The 19,113-nt window shown below is 54.5% G+C and overlaps 1 protein-coding gene across 1 annotated transcript in view; it reads right to left on the bottom strand.

Moving 5' to 3' along the window:
* Nucleotides 1–18,492, bottom strand: part of PPP1R37 (protein phosphatase 1 regulatory subunit 37) — a 39,538-nt gene extending 21,046 nt beyond the window's left edge. The window contains exon 1 of the mRNA XM_084860731.1: nt 17,874–18,492. Within this exon, the coding sequence (XP_084716857.1) occupies nt 17,874–18,078 (205 nt within the window). The 5' untranslated portion in view covers nt 18,079–18,492. The remainder of the gene's footprint in view (nt 1–17,873) is intronic.
* Between the last annotated feature and the right edge of the window lie 621 nt (nt 18,493–19,113).

The following is a 19,113-nucleotide window of genomic DNA, read 5'->3' as shown; positions in this document are numbered from 1 at the left end:
GAGGGCCCCAATCTCTCTTTGGCTGGGTCTTCTCATCTGGGAACTGGGGCTTATGAGGCGGAGACACGCAGAGAAGCGGGCACTGAGATCACACGGGTAAAGGACCTGGCACAGGCTGGTTCCTGGTCAACGGTAACTGGTGTTCTCACTGGGCCAGGCAGACGCCTCAGCAACGCCCTAGAGTGGCCGCCGGATGAGCAAAGGTCTCAGCGCCATGGGCGCCAGCGGGAGGCTCACCTGGCGCCTGCTGCCTCCCCGTCCTGCCACCGGCTCGGAAATACTGGTCACACGCACTCCTGTTCACCCAGACAAATATTGACACAGGCTGAGGGCGCAGAGGGAAGACTCGCGGACAAACGAGCACCAACAGCAGCAGGAGAAGAGCCCTCGAGGGGCTTTTGCGGTTGGGAGCGCGGCTCAGGACGAAGGAGCCGCCGGCTGCCGGCCTCCACACACAGCTGAGGCTCCGGGGGCCATGCACTGTCCTCAGCCTGCCCACCTCCAAAGGAGAGCGCGGCTCCGGCTCCCAGCCCGCCGTGCAGGCACATGGCAGGAGGAAGGCCCCTGGCAGGCCTGCTAGTCGCCGCCATGCGGGCAGGGCTCCTGGGGGTGATCATCAACTAGCCAGGTGAGCTGGGCTCCATCCTCTGAGTCTCAGGGTCCGCCTTCAACAGTCCCAGCTACCGCGTGGGCTACAGCGCAGACAGAACCAGCTCAGCGCCCAGTCTGGCACAGTGGGTACCCCGCAAACACCAGTTTTTATGTTTCTGTCGTCACTGACCTGCAGCCCACAATGGCCCTGCACATCCCCAGAGACCCCACAACTCTCACCTCACCCACTTTCTGCAAGGGTGTCCACAGCCTCCTTCAGAACACCCACCCTGACCCCTCAGCTCCCAGAGGGCTGGGGGCCTCCCACTTGCCCCGCCCACCGCCCCAGCCCCGCGCGCGGCCCGGGAGGGAGCAGCTGGGCGGCGTCCCCGCTCCAAACTGCCGAGGGCAGCGGCGGGTCTCCTCCACCTGCCACAGGCCAGGCGTCTGTGGGCTCAGCCATTTGAGGAAGTGCTGGGCTTTGGGCCAGATGGGCCTGGGGCCCAGGGTGAACTCCAGCAAATACTAAATACTGGGTTCCATTTCTTCTTAATCCCACCTGCCTCAAGTGTGAGCTTCTTAGCTCACCACAAACCCTTCACTGAACCCCTCACCTCGTGTGGACTTGCTGGGGATACAGCATTCAAAACAGCTCTGATCACTCACTGAATACAACATGGCACCTGTCCAGTGAGGGAGACAGACCGTCGCTACATAGAGGAGGCGGGCCCGGGGCAGGGGAGCCGCGGAGAGCACCCATCTCAGTCCTGGGGCCGGGGAGGGCTTCCCGGAGGAGTGGTACCTAATACCACTGGGCCCGGTGAGCATAGGGCTGTGCGCCTCATTTACCTTTGCTCCCCAAAAAATAACTGCACCTGACGGATGGTAGGTGTTCCATAGATATCTTTGAAGGCAAAAAGGAGGACAGGTGAGCCTAAGAGGACGAGCAGGAGTTAGCCAAGTAAAGGAGGGGAGAGCCGAGAGAGACTGGCGTGACCATTAAAGCTGCACAGACTCACCAACCATCAGCAGCAACCCCACCCGGGGGCTGTGCCCGGAGAAAGCCCCTCACGCCGCAGGTGACACGTACCAGAAGGTTCACAGCTGCACCAGTTTGTAACCATGAGAGCTGGAAGCGGCCCGAACACCCACTAGCAGCACAATGGGCCATCTAAGGCCTGGCCATGTAATGGAGTGCTCTGGAGCACTTACATGGATGAAGCTGGGAGCACAGTGACATTCTTATAAAAACTCAAAAACAAGCAAAACTAAACACCATACTTTTCAGCATGCACACGCAGGTTATAAACCTAAAAAAGCACACACACCATCACCGCCCGGCATGCCAATCACAGCACTCAGTTCGGCAGGCAGGAGCTCCGGTGCCGCCCGCCCGCCACAGGAGGGGTGAGTTAGTGACAATGTTCTTACCCCTCCCTCATTTGGGAGGTAAGCTCACAGGTCCTCATTACATTACCCGTTAACTTAGATGTATGTGACTTACATAGTTCACACGCCGAGAGAAGAATCTAATAACAATAATGTAAAAAGCAGAGGGAGGGAGAGACTGTTGCAGCAGAAGGAATGTGTGTGCAAAGGCTCAGCGAGAGCTGACAGTGCCTCTGGGAAACTGAAGGTCACTGTCAGGGTCAAATGAAGCAAACAGGCAGAGACCCACCCAGCACAGGGTCGGGGCACCAAGGTGCTTGAAAAAGGTCTGTAAGTCACTCAGTGCTCATTGCTGCCCATCACTGCCACCCACCAAAGTTCCAGGAGGCAACGGGCCAAGCCCAGGGAAGGGGGTCTCTGAGAAAGTCGGTGCCCCTCAGGGGACAACCAGCTTTGCCAGAAGCAGGCAGGCTATTTAAGGCTGCCTGCCTCAGGCATCCGGTCAGGGGGACCAGATGGCCAGCTGCACTTCGGGGCATTGGGGAAGCTCTAGTTTGGAATTTGAAAATCAAGTTACTGGTCCATCCAAGGCCCCAGGAATGGAAACCTGGTGCCTGGAACTTCCCACTGCCTAACCACACTTACCCTCAGAAGGTCTGTTTGGGAACTAAAGGATACATGTATTCATTCTTTTTCAAAAATATATATTTTATTGATTTTTTATAGAGAGGAAAGGAGGGAGATAGAGAGCTAGAAACATCAATGAGAGAGAAACATCCACCAGCTGCCTCCTGCAACCAAGGTACATGCCCCCAACCGGAATTGAACCTGGGACCCCTCAGTCCGAAGGCTGACGCTCTATCCACTGAGCCAAACCGGTTTCGGGTGTAGTCATTCTTTACCGAACAACCTGGGCTGGGCAGACAATGGAAAACAAAACAGACCTGGGGAGTAACTGCTAGGAAGGCAGACAAATAAGTACACAAATACAAATGTCAAATCAGCCCTGGCTGGGTGGCTGAGTTGGAGCATCGTCCTGTACACCAAAAGGCTGTGGGTTCGATTCCCAGTTGGGGCACATGTGGGAGACAACTAATTGATGTTACTCACATCCATGTTTCTGTACCCACCCCCCCCGAAAGATCAATAAAAGCATATCCTCAGGTAAGAATAAAAATAAAACAAATGTTAAGTTAAAGAAAAACACTCTTATGGGAAAGGTAAGCATGTGAATTTAGGTTGGGAGCAGTAGTTAGGGAAGAGCATTTAGGTGGAGACCTTAAAGGTTAATAAGAGTCAGAAATTCATTCATTCACTCATTCATTCCAATATTTCTATAGTGCCAGGCACTAGACTAGTTGCCAGGGCTACAGCACTGAACCCAATAGCCCACAATCTGCTCCCAAGCTGCTTACACTGAGCGGACAGGGCACAAGACAGGAAGTTAATGTGAACAATCAGCTACACAAAAGTTGGGAAACCCTCCCAGGCGCAGGAAACAGGCCTGGCATGTGGCTCCTGGAGCAAAATCAAGAGGTCGAGGGGACCCCTGAGATGAGGCAGGAGCCCACAGTAAGACCACAGCCTTCAGGGCAGATAACAGGCATCAGGGAGCTATTGGGGGAGCGGGGGGGGGGGGGCAGGATAAAAGGCATCCTCCCACATGGGGTGCTGACGTGGGGCCCTGCAGTGAAGGAGCTTGAGTCTGGGCTCCAGGGACTCACGGAGCCTCTGCAGCCGTGGCTGAGTGATGTGTCCAGGGACTTGGACAGAACTGCCTGGCTTTGGCCATATTCTGCACAAGAGATTGATGGCTCTGAGTCACAAAATGAGGGTCCCACCAGCTTCACCAGCTTGCTCAGCCTAGTGCTCAGCAAACAGTGGCTGCAGCTGCATTCACAGGGGACCCTCTCTGTAATCTGCTGTCGCTTTGCCTGGGACTGGCCACCACTAACGCGCCCTCCCCCTACACAGCACCGCCACTGAGGCCCAGGCAGAGCCGCAGCCACCAGCGCTCCGCCACCCCCACCCCCACCCCAGCTGCTCAGGCTGGGCCGGGACCTGCCATGGAGACCCAGAAAAAGAGCAAAGGAGAAAGTGACTTTTCCAGAAGGAAAGAGGTGTCTCGCTTCCCTTCCCGCACCTTCCCAGCACGGCAAATGATAAATGAGGGACTTCTGTCTGTACAACAAAATTCCAAGAATCAGTGTTCTAAAAGGAGACCTTATTAGAGATCCCAAAACAAAATTAAGCAAAAGACATGAAAAAAACAACTCCCCAAATTATAATGTGATAATAATTATAATGTGACAATAAGCAGGTTAACAGCTAATCAAAGGAGTACTCATTACATGACACCATCTTGGCATCAAGATACCCAAATGCAAATATCATTCTCTCATTTATTTATTTAAATATATTTCTATTGATTTCGGAGAGGAGAGACAGAGAGAGATAGAACATCAGTGATGAGAATGATTAATCAGCTGCCTCCTGCACGACCCCCACTGGGGATCAAGCCCACAACCTAGGCATGTCCCTGACCGGGAATCAAACCGTGACTTCCTGGTTCATAGGTCAATACTCAACCACTGAGCCATGCCGGCCGAGCAATTCACTCATTTATTTTAATCAAGCCATAGCTGGTGTGAGCCTCTTCCCATACACCGAGAGGTCCCTGGTTCTATTCCAGTTCTTTTAGACAAATGTGCTCTTTTAAAACTTCCAATGACTATCAGCATAAGACTTATTTGTAACTCTTACTCCACCCCAACCCGACACACTGGGGGTAATTGGCACCATATACATTCAATCCTATTATATGTGTGTGTCTTCTTTAAAAGATAACCACAGTCCTTAAAATCACCCTGTTGGCATATAGCAGTAATAAAAACATTTTTAAAGAGCGACATGACTCAGACTCAATGCTCATGGTCCTAGGCAGGGACAGATGGAATCTGAGGCTTCAAAGCTTCCTTCCTAACCTCTGACCTGGTAAAGCCACCTTCTAGGAATTTCTTCAGAGAAAGCTCCCTGATAAACATGAAGATTTATGGACAAGGATGAACGTCACTGCATTATTTATGCAACTGGAAACTGAAAAGGACCTCAAAGCTCAGCAATGCGGAAATGGTGAGAACAAATTACAATGGCCCAGTGATATATTTTAATCGTACTTCGTACAAAATGCGAAAATGGAGCGAAAACACAGGATACTCAACCAAGTATCCTCCCAGTTTTATTTTTATCTGTCTGCGGCGGGGTATCTAGCCATAGCGAAGAGATGGGAAGGAAATGCTCCGGCATTTGACGTTGAAAACATTCCAGGTGGCGATAATCATTTCTCTGATAAAAGCCTGCACCCAGACTATATATATAGAACTCTCACAACTCAATAATAAAAAGGCAGACAATCCAAGTTTTAAATGGGCAAATGATATGAACAGACCCTTCTCCAAAGATATACAGGTGCCCAATGCCGTCAGTCGTCAGGAAAGAGCAAATCACAGCCTCAATGAGATCCCACTTCATACCCTCCAGGGTGGCGAGAAGCAAAGGGACAGACAGCGACAAGGATGAGAAGGAAAATGTCAAGTGAGAAGTAGTTTGGGAAACGGCTGACAATCACTCACTCAAATGGTCAGTCACCATGTGACCCAGCACTTCCACTCCTAGAGGAAAAAAATACACATCCACACAGAAACTTGTACATTAATACCCACAGCGTCATTATTCACAATACCGGTGGAAACAACCCAAATATGCATCGGATGAATAGATAAATGTGGGGCATCCGTATAACAGAACATATGTTCAGCAATAACAAGGAATGGCGGACAGATAAATGCATGAACTTTGAAAACATCACGCTAAGTGAAAGAAGCCAGACACGAAAGGCCACTTATCACATGATTCCATGATGAAATGTCCAGAAGCTAAAGAATGTGACTGCTGAGATCAAAGGTGGAAGGGGCAAGACTTACAGGTAATGAAGTTCAAGATTTCTTTTGGGGGCAATGGAAATGTTCTAAAATTGTGATGTTAGATGTACAACTCTGCAGCACTGAAAACCAAAGATTTGCACACTTTAAAAGGATGAAATGTATACGAATTACATCTCAACAGAGCTGGATTTTGGGGGGGCGGGGGGGGAAACTGGGTGAGATTGCAAGCAATTTTTATTTTCTTCTTTAGACTTCCCAATTTCTTTTTCTTTTTTTCAAAAGAACAGACCTTACCTTTATGGTCAGAAAAGAATCAAGGCAGTGATCCTTCCCTTAGTCACAGCCATCAAGGGCTTCCAGCTGCCCGCCCCCCCCCCAGCTGCCCCCCCAGCTCCAGGAGGGGGTGAGGAGGGAGACTCCCTCCGCCCTGTGCTGGGTGGAAGCGGAATGTCCATTTCCCCAGAGTCCAAACCTTTCTACCAATAACAGCATCACAAAGCCAGGACCAGGCAGGCCTCTCACCTGCCTCCTCTGGGACTCTGCCCTGCCCCTCACAGCTCCAGAGGTGGCTGCGGAGATGGGCAGGAGGCCTGTCTGAGTGCCAGGCTGTTCCTCCCTGGCCTCATCGGTAAAACAAGGTGACCCAGGCTCCGGACATGGGAAGGGCTCTGCAGAACCAGAATCTCTGGGCAGGCGGTCAGGGAGCACGGGCATTTGGGCCCCACGGCTGGTGCTGCTCAATAGTCAGGTGGGGCCTACCCCACCCGCTGGGCCAACCTGCCTAGGACGTCTTCCCCAGGACCAGTCAGGGTCAGGTGCTGCCAGACAGGGGAAGTCAAGCAGGGTTCACAGAGGACATGGCCTCTGGGGTCTACCCTTACCCACCCCCCACCTCCATCCTAATGGAAGGACACCTACTGAGCACGTGCCCTGTGTCTAGAGCTGTGCTGGCACAGAACAGTGACCAATACAGTCCCAGCCCTGCCCTCCCAGGGCCAGGCCAGGGGAGCTCAGAAAAGTGGGAGTGTACTTTGGTTGTGGGCACAAAAACTGCAAATCCCGAGGGCTGAGAACAGACCTAGCAAGGAAGGAGGCTCCCCAGGGAAACAGCACTTTCTGGTCATAGTGGGGAGAGATGGGATAAGAAGTGAGGATCTGGGAGGGAGGGCATGTATGGGTGGAGGGGGGGGGGGCAATGGAAAGATATGTACACATATAATATCTTAAAAAAAAAAAAAAAAAAGAAGAAGTGAAGATCCAAAACTGGGGAAGAAAGCAGGTACAGGTCAAGGAATGAGACAGAGGAAGAGGAGAGAGGAGGGAGGCCTGAGCTGGGAGGCTGGACACCACTGACATCTTCCTCCTCCTCCTGTGACACGCCTTGCTGTTGGGGGGACAGGGAATTAGGTCACCTGTCACAGAGGTAGGAAGGCCGATCAGTAATCAGAACCGAGGCTCTCTCAGCCCCACCCCATGAAGGGGAGGAGGTCCTGAGACCCATTCAATCCCGTAATTTGTGGGTGTGACCTATGCAGAGATGGGGAAACACACACAGTGTGAAAGGACCTCAGACGCCATCTTTATTTTATTGATTGATTTGAGAGAAACATCAAGTTGTTGTTCCACCTATTTATGCATTCATTGGTTGTTTCTTGCGTGCACCTGACCAGGGACTGAACCGGCAACCGGGGTGTATCATGATGTTCCACCTGACCTCCTGGCCAGGGCCTCAGACACCACCTTGCTGCACAGAGAGGGCAGTGCCTTGGCCTACAACCCACAGCAAGTCAAGAGCAAAGACAGGTCTGTGTCCCAGTCCGACACTCCTACCACCTACCTACCAGGCTGACTAGCTCGGGGTCTCCCAGCCCAGACAAGGGGACAGCGGAGGCAGACTTGTCCCCCTCCCCCTTCACACCTCTTTTCTGGACCCGAGCTGCAGGAGGGCAGGGCCTCGTTTTAACTTGCTGTCAACCGGGCCATGGTCAGTGAGGACCTTAGGGGTCGGGCCACCAAAGCCGGTGCAGGGACCCTGGACTAGGTGTGGGTCACAAAGTGTAATGTGAATCCGGAGAGGAGGTCTGCCTTTTCGAGAACACAGAGGGAGCACTACAAAGCAGGGAGAGCAGTCAGCACTCCACCTGTCACAGGCAGAGCAGAGCAGACAAACGGGTGTGTCAGTAAGGGATGGATGAAGAAATGGATGCGTAAACAAATAACCCAAAGAATGACACCCTCCTGCTCTTTTCCCGGCACTCAACCCTTCTGAGGACAAGCCCGGGTGTCACAAGGTGCCTGGCGTGTTAGTGGTTTGCCTCCTCCGGGAGCCGGATGGACAAGATGCAGGCCCTCTCGGAGCTTCTGGGTCCAGTGGGGGGAGATGGACCCAACAAATAGCAGCAGCGTGGCAGGTGTCGTGGGAGCACTCCGGGCCTCCGGAGGGCCTCGCTGAGGAGGTGCCGGGAGCCAGCAGGGGGATGAGCAGGAGCTGGTCGGAAACGCAGGGGGACTGGCAAAGGCGCACTGGGCAGCGGGAACCATCACCGAGGGGTCTGGAGTGGGAGGGAAGGACAGCTGAGTGGGAAGGGAGGGCTCCCACCTGCCTCAGGGTGTGGACTTTCTCCTGAGGTTTAGAAGGAGCAGAACAGGATGAAAACCATCCCGTCTGCTTTGGCCACGGCTCTCCCCTGACTAGCTGTGTGGCCTGGCACCCTGAGCGTGGCTTGGCTTGTCCCCTCCGGCTGCTGGAAGATTAAATGAGTGAGTGCTTGTGAGGAGACCGGGTCTGGTAAGAGCTTCCTAACCATGGCTCCACCACCACCGCCAATGCCGCCGCCACCGCCACTGCCACTGCCACCACCACCGCCAGTGCCGCCACCACCATCACCGTGGCCTGGGGGCAGGACCCTCCGCAGGGTCACTCCCCCGTGTGCCTTTTCCTTCCGGCAGCCCGCCCGCCATGCTGCTCGGAGGAACCCAGTGTGTTCAGCTGTGCTTAGCTTTGCACAGGGGGGAGGGGCACACGCCACCAGCTCTCCCACTGCATGGTGATGGCAGCTGGTGTGACAGGAAGACTGTGGGGAGATGGGAGAGTGGGTGTGAAGGTGGCACACGAGTCTGATCCCAAAGGGTTCCAACAGAGGCCGCCCACCCGACCAGAGCTCCAAACCCGGGCTTCTGCTGGAGAGGGAGAGGGCGGCAGGCAAGTCGCAGAGCCAAGTGGCTGTCAGCAGACACTTCCAAACCAGCACCCCCACCTTGAGGCACTGGCTCCAAACCAGCTACAGAGGGTGAGGGAGGGGGTGAGGCTAACTTTAGAGTGTACCTCCATCCACCACCCCACCCGCTGTGAGGGCCTGGGGAGTGCGGGGCACTGAGGGATTCTGGGGACCCTGAGCTAAACCGTGATGGCCTGCCTTCATGGAGCGGCCTTCCAAACTCAGGGAAAGGACCAAAGCGTGATGATGCCTCTGAACCCCCTTCTCCCTCACTAACGGAAACACCAGACCAGCTTCCTGTGCAGCTCCCCCCGAGCCCCACTGGGCTCAGCCAGAGGGAGCTGCCCACTCTCCTCCAGCTGCCTCGAGGCAGTGACCAGCCCGGCAGCGTCAGGCCCGGTGAGCAGCGGCGGTGCCCGCCTGGGAGCAGTGACAGGTAGGACCTGCCTGAGGCTGGAGTCCGGGTGTGCTCCCAGCTGCGAAGGCCAGGCTCCTCCCAAGGAGTCAGAGAGCTCTGGAACAGACGTCTCCTCTGTCCGAGGGCCTCACACAGGCCATGTGGCCGGAGGTTCTGGCCATGCGCGCGTTCATGCAGATGACTCACACCCAGGCCAGGAGGTCCCTCCGGGCCGAGTGCTTTCCTGTCCCATCTGGCGCAGGGAGGTGAGGCTGCCATGCTTTTAGAGAGGGAGCCAGGGCGGGCTCACAGCAGGGGCTGTCCTCATTCAACTTGACCTAGGCCTTCCTGAGTGCCTGCAACAGCTAGTGAGTGTTCCAGCTGCTGTGCACGCAGGGAATGATCCCCAATCCCTCACAAACAAGCCCCTGAGGCAGTGAAGCTGAGTGCCCAGTAAACTCAAAGCAGGAACCCCGAGCTGCCCATCATATTTCTACCAACTCACAGATTCAAGAACTGCCTACTGGAGAACCCTGGGCCAGGTATATTCTGAAATTCAGAATTCCCTGGGTTTTACAAGAGCGATAGGATAACTATATTATGCCAGGACCCGAGCAGGGTCTGGGACTGTTTTTTATTGCCTCCTGGGCCTGGGAAGTGTGGGATCTAAAGAGATGACACGGGCAAAGCCACTAGCTGAGGTCACATGGGAGGAGGTGGTGTATCACGTGCTACCCACCACCCCCCGGGGGAGGGGGCAGGATAACCCGACCAGGGGGAAAGGGAGGGGAGAATGGATGGGGAAAACTGTCACCTTAGAGTGTTACCGAAAACACTGGTGATGGCAAAGCCTTCTGGGGGAAGAGGAGGGGAAAGGAGAGGAGGAATTCAGCTAAACCTAATGAATAAACCAATGAAGTCAAATGTTAGCTACTAGCCAACGCAGGGCCACATGGCCCAGAGTCTACAGGCTCTTGGCCTATGGCCACCTCCCTGGTCTCCCAGCCTCGGTCTCACCCCACTTCTGCCACCCCCCACCCAAAGGTTCTATTAAAAACACCAGGTATGCTGAAACCGGTTTGGCTCAGTGGTAGAGCGTCGGTCTGCGGACTGATGGGGTCCCAGGTTCGATTCCGGTCAGGGGCATGTACGTTGGATGCAGGCACATCCCCAGTGGGGGTCTGCAGGAGGCAGCTAATTCATGTTTCTCTCTCATCAACGTTTCTAGCTCTCTATCTCTCTCCCTTCCTCTCTGTAAAATATCAATTAAAAAAAAAAAAAAAAAACACAAAAAAAAACACCAGGTATGCCCTTTCTTAAAACCCTCTACTGTCTCCTACCATCCTCAGGCCAGGAGGTCCCACCTGGCAGGTGGTCCTCCACCTTGTCCAGCCTCACCTCCGACCCTCCCGCCTCCACCTCGATTCCCCACTCCGGTGAGGCTGGCTTTTTTCTGTTCACCTCACTAGCTCTCTCCGCCTCCAACACTCTGCACACCCTTCCACTGCTCCTCACCTGGCTAACCCCTGTGATTTCTTCAGACCCCATTCCCTTCCTCCAGGGAGCTACCTCTGCCCTGCCTGCCTGCATACACCCGTGAGCTCTTCCTAACCAGAGTCCGGGGCGCTGTGCTTTATTGGAATTGTTTACTGCGCATCTCCTCCACTCCACGGAACAGGGCCTCGGCCTGTCTTCCCCAGCCCCACACCTGGCACGGCCTCACCTCGCTAAATGAACGGTTGTTGCAGGGCCAGACTGCACAGTCAGCATGGCGTACCGAACATCCAGCACGTACCGGGCTCTGTGCGGCACAGTAAGAACTCAGGCCAAGGGTCAAACAAGAACCCCACGCCGAGGACACAGGGATAGCACAGTAGGAACCTCGCAGGACACCTGTCCAAGAACCACAGTGAACCTCCTGAGTGCCTACTGGGCCACACCCTTGATTTGGTCCGTTTCTCATTCCTGCCACAGCCCTGCCAGGCCAGAATTGTCACCTCCTTTTTATAAAGGGTGCTGGGTTATAGAAGAAGAAAGCACACCATACGCAGCCTGAATGCAGCAGCCAAAGCACAGAGCGTCAGTCCACAGGGGCCAAGAGTGCAGGCTCCGGAGCCAGACTGGGTTTGAATCCCAGCTCCCCCACTTACTGCCTCTCTGCACTCCATTCCCTCATCTACTAACTGGAAAGAACAGCACTTAGTCCAGTGGCAGGCACTGGAAGGCAATGAGAGGTGACTATTAAGGTCATGCAGAGGGCAGGGATTTCAACCTGGACCCTCTCCGCTCTACCACACCAGGCTGCCTTCCAACTCCAATTTCTATGGTTATCTCAAGTCAGACATTTCAATTTGCTCCAACCCAAGTCTGTGAGGCTAACCCCAGCCACCCCTGAGCTGGGGTCTAAAACAGTGTTTCCCAACCTTCTCTCATGATGAGAATCACCTGGTGGAGTTGTTAAAACACAGATTCCTGAATCCCAACTAAGAAGTGCTAAACTAGAATTTTTGGGAACATATAGGTAAAATTGCATACCTAACTTAGTGCTCTGTATATAACATCTGTGTTAGAGCACTAGTTAAGTATACAATTTTACCTATATGTTCCCAAAAATTCTAGTTTAGCACTTCTTAGTTGGGATTCAGGAATCTGTGTTTTAACAACTCCACCAGGTGATTCTCATCATGAGAGAAGGTTGGGAAACACTGGTCTAAAAGGCCAGATGAGCTGAATAGGGAACCGCTGAGTGTTGGCTAGATGAGCTGAATAAGGAACCACTGAGCACAGGATGGTCAAATCTGGGGAGCTTTGCAGCAGAAACAGATTCCTAGCCCCCAATCCCAAGACTGCCTCTTATAGCCAAGACACCTGGCTCTACGGTTCTTAACAATGACTGTGAGCAGAAGCCGGTTTGGCTCAGTGCATAGAGCGTCGGCCTGCGGACTGAAAGGTCCCGCGTTCCATTCCGGTCCAAGGGCATGTACCTTGGTTGCGGGCACATCCCCAGTTGGGGATGTGCAAGAGGCAGTTGATTGATGATTCTCTCTCATCGATGTTTCTAACTCTATCCCTCTCCCTTCCTCTCTGTAAAAAATTAATAAATTTTTTTTTTAAAAAAATGACAGTGAAAGACTAATGGTAGCCACAATGCCTCACTTCCAGAACGCATACACGCACACATGCATGCACTTCCACTCCTCCCTCAATGACTATCTGCTGAGTGCCTACTGTGCGCCAGATCTGCATGCTCTTTTTGGCTCCTGATGGTGCCAAAGCTGGCCTGCAGACCTCTAAAGAAGGGCCAAAGCTGGCACAGACTGGATTAACTACGCCAATGAGCTTTTTCTCCCAAATACCACCCTGGATACAAGTACAAACCTCATTCCTCTGCCATTCGCCCAGCATCTGAGCCCTCCTGTGGGCCAGACTGAGGTCACAGAGGTGACTCTCACACAGTCTTTGCCCTTGAAGAGGGAAATATGATGCGGACACAAATAGAGAGTTGGTGGAAGGAATGAGGGCAGCCTGCCTGAGTTTGAGTGTGCAAAGGGCCTGGCTGGCCTGGCGGAGCAGGCACTCACACCACAGCACCACCAACCAGGTCATGTCCCAACAGGGCAGTGGCTGGAGTGGGGGCGGGGGACATTCTACAGAGGGGATTAAGGCTCAGGGAGGAGTTGAGACTCGTCATCGGCTGGTACCAGGAGAGGCTAGGGCTAAGGCTTCCAGATTAGAATCTTGGTGCCCTTAAAGCCGCTCTCAGCCTGATGGTACAGGCATGCGAATTTAGTTTCAGCTCAGAGAGGTTGGGCAACTTGCCCACAGTCACCCAGCTTGTAACAGATAGGATCAGGCTGGATGTCTTTCCATGCCCAGGATGGCTGGGGCACTCATCTCACAGGAGTAGGTCAGGGACAGCAGTAGGAAGGGTTAGAGACTCTAGGTGGGGCAATGACAAGAAATGCAAAGGAGGCATCTGCTGAACATTCACTATGGCTATTATCTTTTTTTAAAAATTGAATTTATTAGGGTGACATTGGTTAATAAAATTCATCTGTATGTTGTATCGTGTGTTCACCACCCCCAGCCACGTCTCCATTTAACTAACCCCCATCCTCTGGGAATCACCATACTGTTGTCTACAAGGTTTTTTTGTTGTGTCTTTGCTTAATCCCTTCACCTTTCTCACCCAAGGACTGTTATCTTACTTAATCCTTACCATCACCCTATGAGGTACTGTTGTCAGCTGCATTTTACAGACAGAAAAATCACACACAAAGTCACACTGTTGATGGCCCAAAGTCACACGGCCAATGTGACTTTGTCAATGGACCAATGCACCAGTGCCCGGTGTCCAAGCCACCCCCACAGCCCCATTCCCCACTCCCCAGCAACGCCACCACTTATCCTCAAACAAGCTGAACCAATGTTTAAATCCTCAGCTGAATATGTTACTGCTGTAATTTATTGATTTTTAGAGAAAGGAAAGGAGAGAGAAAGAAACACTGATCGGTCGCCTCCTGCACACGCCCCAACCAGGAACAGAACCCACAACCCAGGCACGTGCCCTGACTGGGAATCGAACTGGCAGCCTTTTGGTGTATGAGACAACGCTCCAATCATCTGAGCCACCCAGCCACGGCACAAATGAGCTGAATTTTAACCAAGGGCCTCTCTCTACCACTAATAGGTCATTTCTACCTGTCCAACCAGTTTCGAGGACTAAATTTGCAGCCCAGGTTTCAATAAGAACAAAGAGTAAGGCACTTCCACTCTCTTTGATCCCATTTAAGAACAACATGGCCACTGCCTCCACCGCCCCCTCCCAAGCTCAGGTGGCTGCACCTTTGGGCCCTTCAACCTGCAGACACCTCCTCTCCACACCGGAGTTCCCGGTGGCAGTACCCCCTCCCACACTGCAGGACTGACTCCCCGGGCTGGAGGTCAGGGAGTGGTGCGTGAGTCACTGGTAGGACGAGGGAAGAGAAGACAAGCTCCCAGACTGTGGCCAGTGTCACATGCCTTGCAAGCCCCACGCCTCCCTGCGCAGCATGCAGCTGGGACAGCTGAGCCCTGGGTCATTCTTGCAGTTTGATCTAGAAGGGTTCCCGGTGCAAGTCTGGCCTCGGCCCTCAGAAGAGCTGGAATCATGGGGTGGGGTGAGGTGCAGCCAGCTAGCCCTCCTCTGCTGGTGCCCACTTCCACACCCTCCCCTCCGCTGAGGGCAGAGCGTACACATGCCCAGCCTGGCAGCACTGAGGCAGGTCTCATAGTTTCCACCCCACCTTCTCCCCAGCCACACGCGGGAGGAGGTTCATCCCTGGGCTCAGGCTCCTGGGTGGTCAGCAGGGCAGGGATCCTGGTTCCCAGATGAGGAAACAAACAAGCTGAGGAGCCAGTGCCTTGCTGGAGGCCTGGAAGCACACTGGTCTGGCTGGGCCTCCCCCTTTCAGAACGGCTGCACTCATGCCCACTAGCTCTCCTTCAACCGTAACCGCTGCATGTTCTTCGAGGGACCGAGGACAGACACGGTCTGCTCTCCCATTCTGGTGGGGGAGAGACCACTAACACAAAACGAACATGGGTGTAACATGTAGAGGGAGAAAACAAGCAGGCCCCGGAACGGGGGTGGTGGGGACACCACGTGAGATGGGAGCCAGGGAAGGACTCTGCTCTGGGAGCCTGGGACCTCCCTGACAATCTCCCTCCTCCACAGCCCCTCATCTCCACAAAGCCTCCGGCTCTGGCAGAGCCTGATGGGTCCCGCCCTCAGGCAGACACCTCCCGGACTCCCACCCAGTGGGGCCAGCACTCTGGTCCCCGTCCCAGCCCTCCTCTACCCCAGCCCGAGGCTGCCAGGGGCCAGAGCGTCTCCGCCAGGGCGAGGCTCTGCTGAGCAGGCACCCGTGCTGGGCCCCGATTCCTCGCGGCTGCTTTCTCCCAGGCAGGGGCGCTCTGCATCTCCGGGCCCAGCAACGTCTCCATCTAGGATGGAGGAACAGCTCCCGAATGACCTCTCTCCCAGTTCAGACCCAGCAACTCCTCCTCACGCTTGGCCCTGGAATCACGTCAGCACAGTAGGCCCCAGGATTACACCTCATCACCCTTCCCACTGGGTCCTCTGCTTTCTCACGGCTGACGGATCACCTCCAAAAATCTCCGCCCCTCCTCCTAGACCCACCCACTGCTCCCTGCAGCCCCAGCCAAGACCCTTTGAACTACAACCCGCTGGTCCACCAACGGCCATCTTCCCCCAGGCCCACGAGTCCCATCTCTGCCCCTCTCCTGGACACTTGCAAAGCAGACACATCCAGGCCCGACCCTGTGAACCAACTCCTCTAGACTGGCTCTTAAAATGGCCAATATCAACTGACTTCGGCCCTAAAATGACCAATAACAACTGCAGCTTCATGAAGGCTCACCTTGGCCAATAACTTTTCACACACACAATCTGATTTATTCCTCTCTTAAACCCTGTGGCACAGAGGTTGTTGTTTTTAATATATTTTTATTGACTTCCGAGAGAAAGGGAAAGGGAAAGAGAGAGAAACATCAATGATGAGAGGGAATAATTGATTGGCTGCCTCCAGCACATCCCTGACTGGGGATCAAGACCGCAACTAGGACATGTGCCCTGACTACGAATCGAACCATGACCTCCTGGTTCATAGGTGAAAGCCACCCCAGCCAGAAGGCATGGGTATTACCACCCACTTTACAGATGAGGAAACTGGGGCTCAGAGGAATTCGGTTACCAGTCTGAGGTCACGAAGTGGGAAAATGAGAGTCAGGACTTGAACTGGAGCCTCTGCTCTTCCCCACCCTGCTGTCCTCCCAGGTCTTCCCCTGCCTGCTCTGAGCTCTCCGGACTGAATCCCATGCTCCAGCCGGGGCCCATTCTCACTCTTCCCTTCTTCCAACCCAAAAGTGACCCCTATCCCTGAGGCCCAGAACCCAAGAACTTGGCTGGCTTCCAATGCCAACAACCTTAAATTACGCCCTACCCAGATGGCTCAGTGAATAATAGAGTGTAGGCCTGCAGACTGAAGGGTCCCAGGTTCGATTCCGGTCAAGGGCACAAGCCCGGGTTGCAGGCTTGATCCCCAGGAGGGGGCATGCAGGAGGAAGCCAATCAATGAATCTCTCTCATCATTGATGTTTCCATCTCTCTCTCCCTCTCTGAAATCAAGAAAAAAAAATATATATATATATTAAAAAGAATCTTAAATTAACCCCTGCCTCTTTAAGAGTAGTCACACTGGCATTGATGGTGGACTCCCTGTGTGTTCAGCTTCCACATTTCCTCACACCATCAATCCCTCCTTTGCCACAGACTAGCAAAAGCCCCTCCTCTTCACCCAGGGCCAACAGAGCAACTTCTGCACAGCGGGGGCCGTCTGCTCCCTCTCTGCAGGCTCTCCGCCCCAGCAAGACAGACTTCACCGGCAGACACGGACTCACCCTCACCGCTGCCCTCCACCTTCCAGCCTGTGCGTAAAGCACTCCTCCGGCGAGCTGCTTTCAGGGCCAACGCTGACCTGACCTTCTCCAGGGGCCTACAATCCAAAGGTCTGCTTCCTCTCCCAACACCTCAAGCCACCCACCTTCTCCAATGTTCCCACCTTCTACTGACCAGCAACTCCGATTCCCCAGTTCTTTCTCGGCTGGGAAAAAAGAAGAGCCTTCTATAACCAGGCCCCTGCGCCTGAACGACTACCGATGTATTGTTTCCAAGCACGAAGTGACTTTTCTCCTTCTTCATCACAAGATCTAGCACCTCTGACTATCTCCCCCACCCCAAATGGGCCACCACCTCTGCTCCTTTTCTGGGAGTTTACCTGGACTCCCTTTTCCCGACCCCGGGATTTACCGCCCCCTCCACAGCCACAGCCCCGATGTATTCCCTTCCTCACCCCCCCCCCCCCCCCCCGGGCTTGTAGACCAGGAAACCTAACCATTTTCATCCCCATGGCCCATCAGACTTCTCCACCTGCGCTTTCAGCACCCATGCTGACCTTCTTCCTCCCGATAGCTCTCTCCATCCTTCTCTGGGGGGAACTATGAACTCAGAGGCCAACGTCCTTCCAATTTCCCAAACTTTCTTTTAATTGCTCGTCGTTTTAATTCCTGAAACGATCGAGGCGGAGGTGGGGGGTGGGTATAAAGGAGCTACATCTCACCCTCCCAGCCCAATAGCTATCCCATCTCTACCTGAAGGCTGTCACCTGCTTAAGTCATCATTAGGAGCCATGTACTGAGCACCCCCTGCGTGCAGGGCGTTGCGCCGACTCCCGAGACCCCCACGAGCCGCCCCCTCGCCTTGGTTGTAGTTACCGTGTCTCCAAGGGTCCTTGGGCTCCACCGCTCCGGACACGATATCCTCGTCGGAGGGGAACGTGACGCGCTTGGCCGCAGCCTTGAGGCGCCCATCGGTCGGGGACGATGCGGGGCTGGGAGACTGGGCCTCGGCGGGCGCCTCTTCGGCGGCGTCGCCGTCCGCGCCGGGCCCGGGCGGCGCCTCCTGCGGCGGGTTCTCCATCGCCGCCGCCGCCTCCTCACGGGGGCCCCGGGGACATGCCCCGGGCCCCGGACTTGTCTCTCCGGGCCCGCCCGCCGTCTCGGGGCATGGGCTCCGCCGCTCTTTCAAGCGCCGCCTCCGTCCGCTTTCCTGGTCGTCGTAGTCGTCGCCGCCACCGGGAGCCCGAGCGCGCCTCCCCCGAGCTCCGCGCCCGCCTGCCTGTCCGCAGCCGCACTTTCGTTAAAGGCCGGTGAGCCCACCGCGCGCCAAGAAAAGCAGAAAAATCTATGGGAGCTGTCTGCGATCAGAGTTGCCTCGCGGGCTGCTGAAGCGGGAGAACAAAAGGCAGCCGGAGCCTCGGGAGAAAGAAACGTGAGCGCGGAATCCGCAGAGCCGGAACTGCAGAGCGCGGCGGGCGGGGCGGGGCGGACGCCGTCTCCCGGAGCAGCGCGCACGCGCGAACCCGAGCCGCCCTCACTCCGCCTTCCCGCCTCCGGCCACATAGCTGAGGTTCAGGCTCGCACACTTTCGTCACTAGCTCAGACCCCGCATAAGGGCTGGGAGTTGATAAAGATAAAAAGAAACAACTGCTGCTCCGGGCTAGACCAACTCATAAGGAGAGAGGTGACGGAGTGGAGAACTTGGAAGGTGATAGTTGTTGAATATGAGTATTGGTAAAGGATGCTGACGGAGGGATCCTCTACCTGGAGACGGAGTTTCTGCCCCCTTGCTGGTCTGTAGCCTTTCACTTGCAGACTGCAGTTTCATCAACAATTTTCTGTAGCTGAATAGCGTTGTATAAGATACAATTATAGTTTATGAACTAAAATAAGTATGAGCATAGCCTTGGTTTTAAAAGGGGATGGGGTGGGCGAAGAAGGAAGTCCAAAAGCAGGAGGAATCTGCCAACCAAAATACCAAGCGATGGAGCAGGTAGATCACTAAGCCCTGAGCGGAAACCAGCAGGAGCTCAAGCCACGCCCCCCGCACGCGTTTCCACGCCCCTTCCCTCCCGCGTCCCGAGTCCATTCAATCACTTAACATTCGCTTCCGCAC

This window comes from Pipistrellus hanaki (assembly GCF_964339955.1).
Source record: "Pipistrellus hanaki genome assembly, chromosome: 15".
NCBI lineage: Eukaryota > Metazoa > Chordata > Mammalia > Chiroptera > Vespertilionidae > Pipistrellus > Pipistrellus hanaki.
This window is presented reverse-complemented; position numbering and strand designations above follow the sequence as displayed.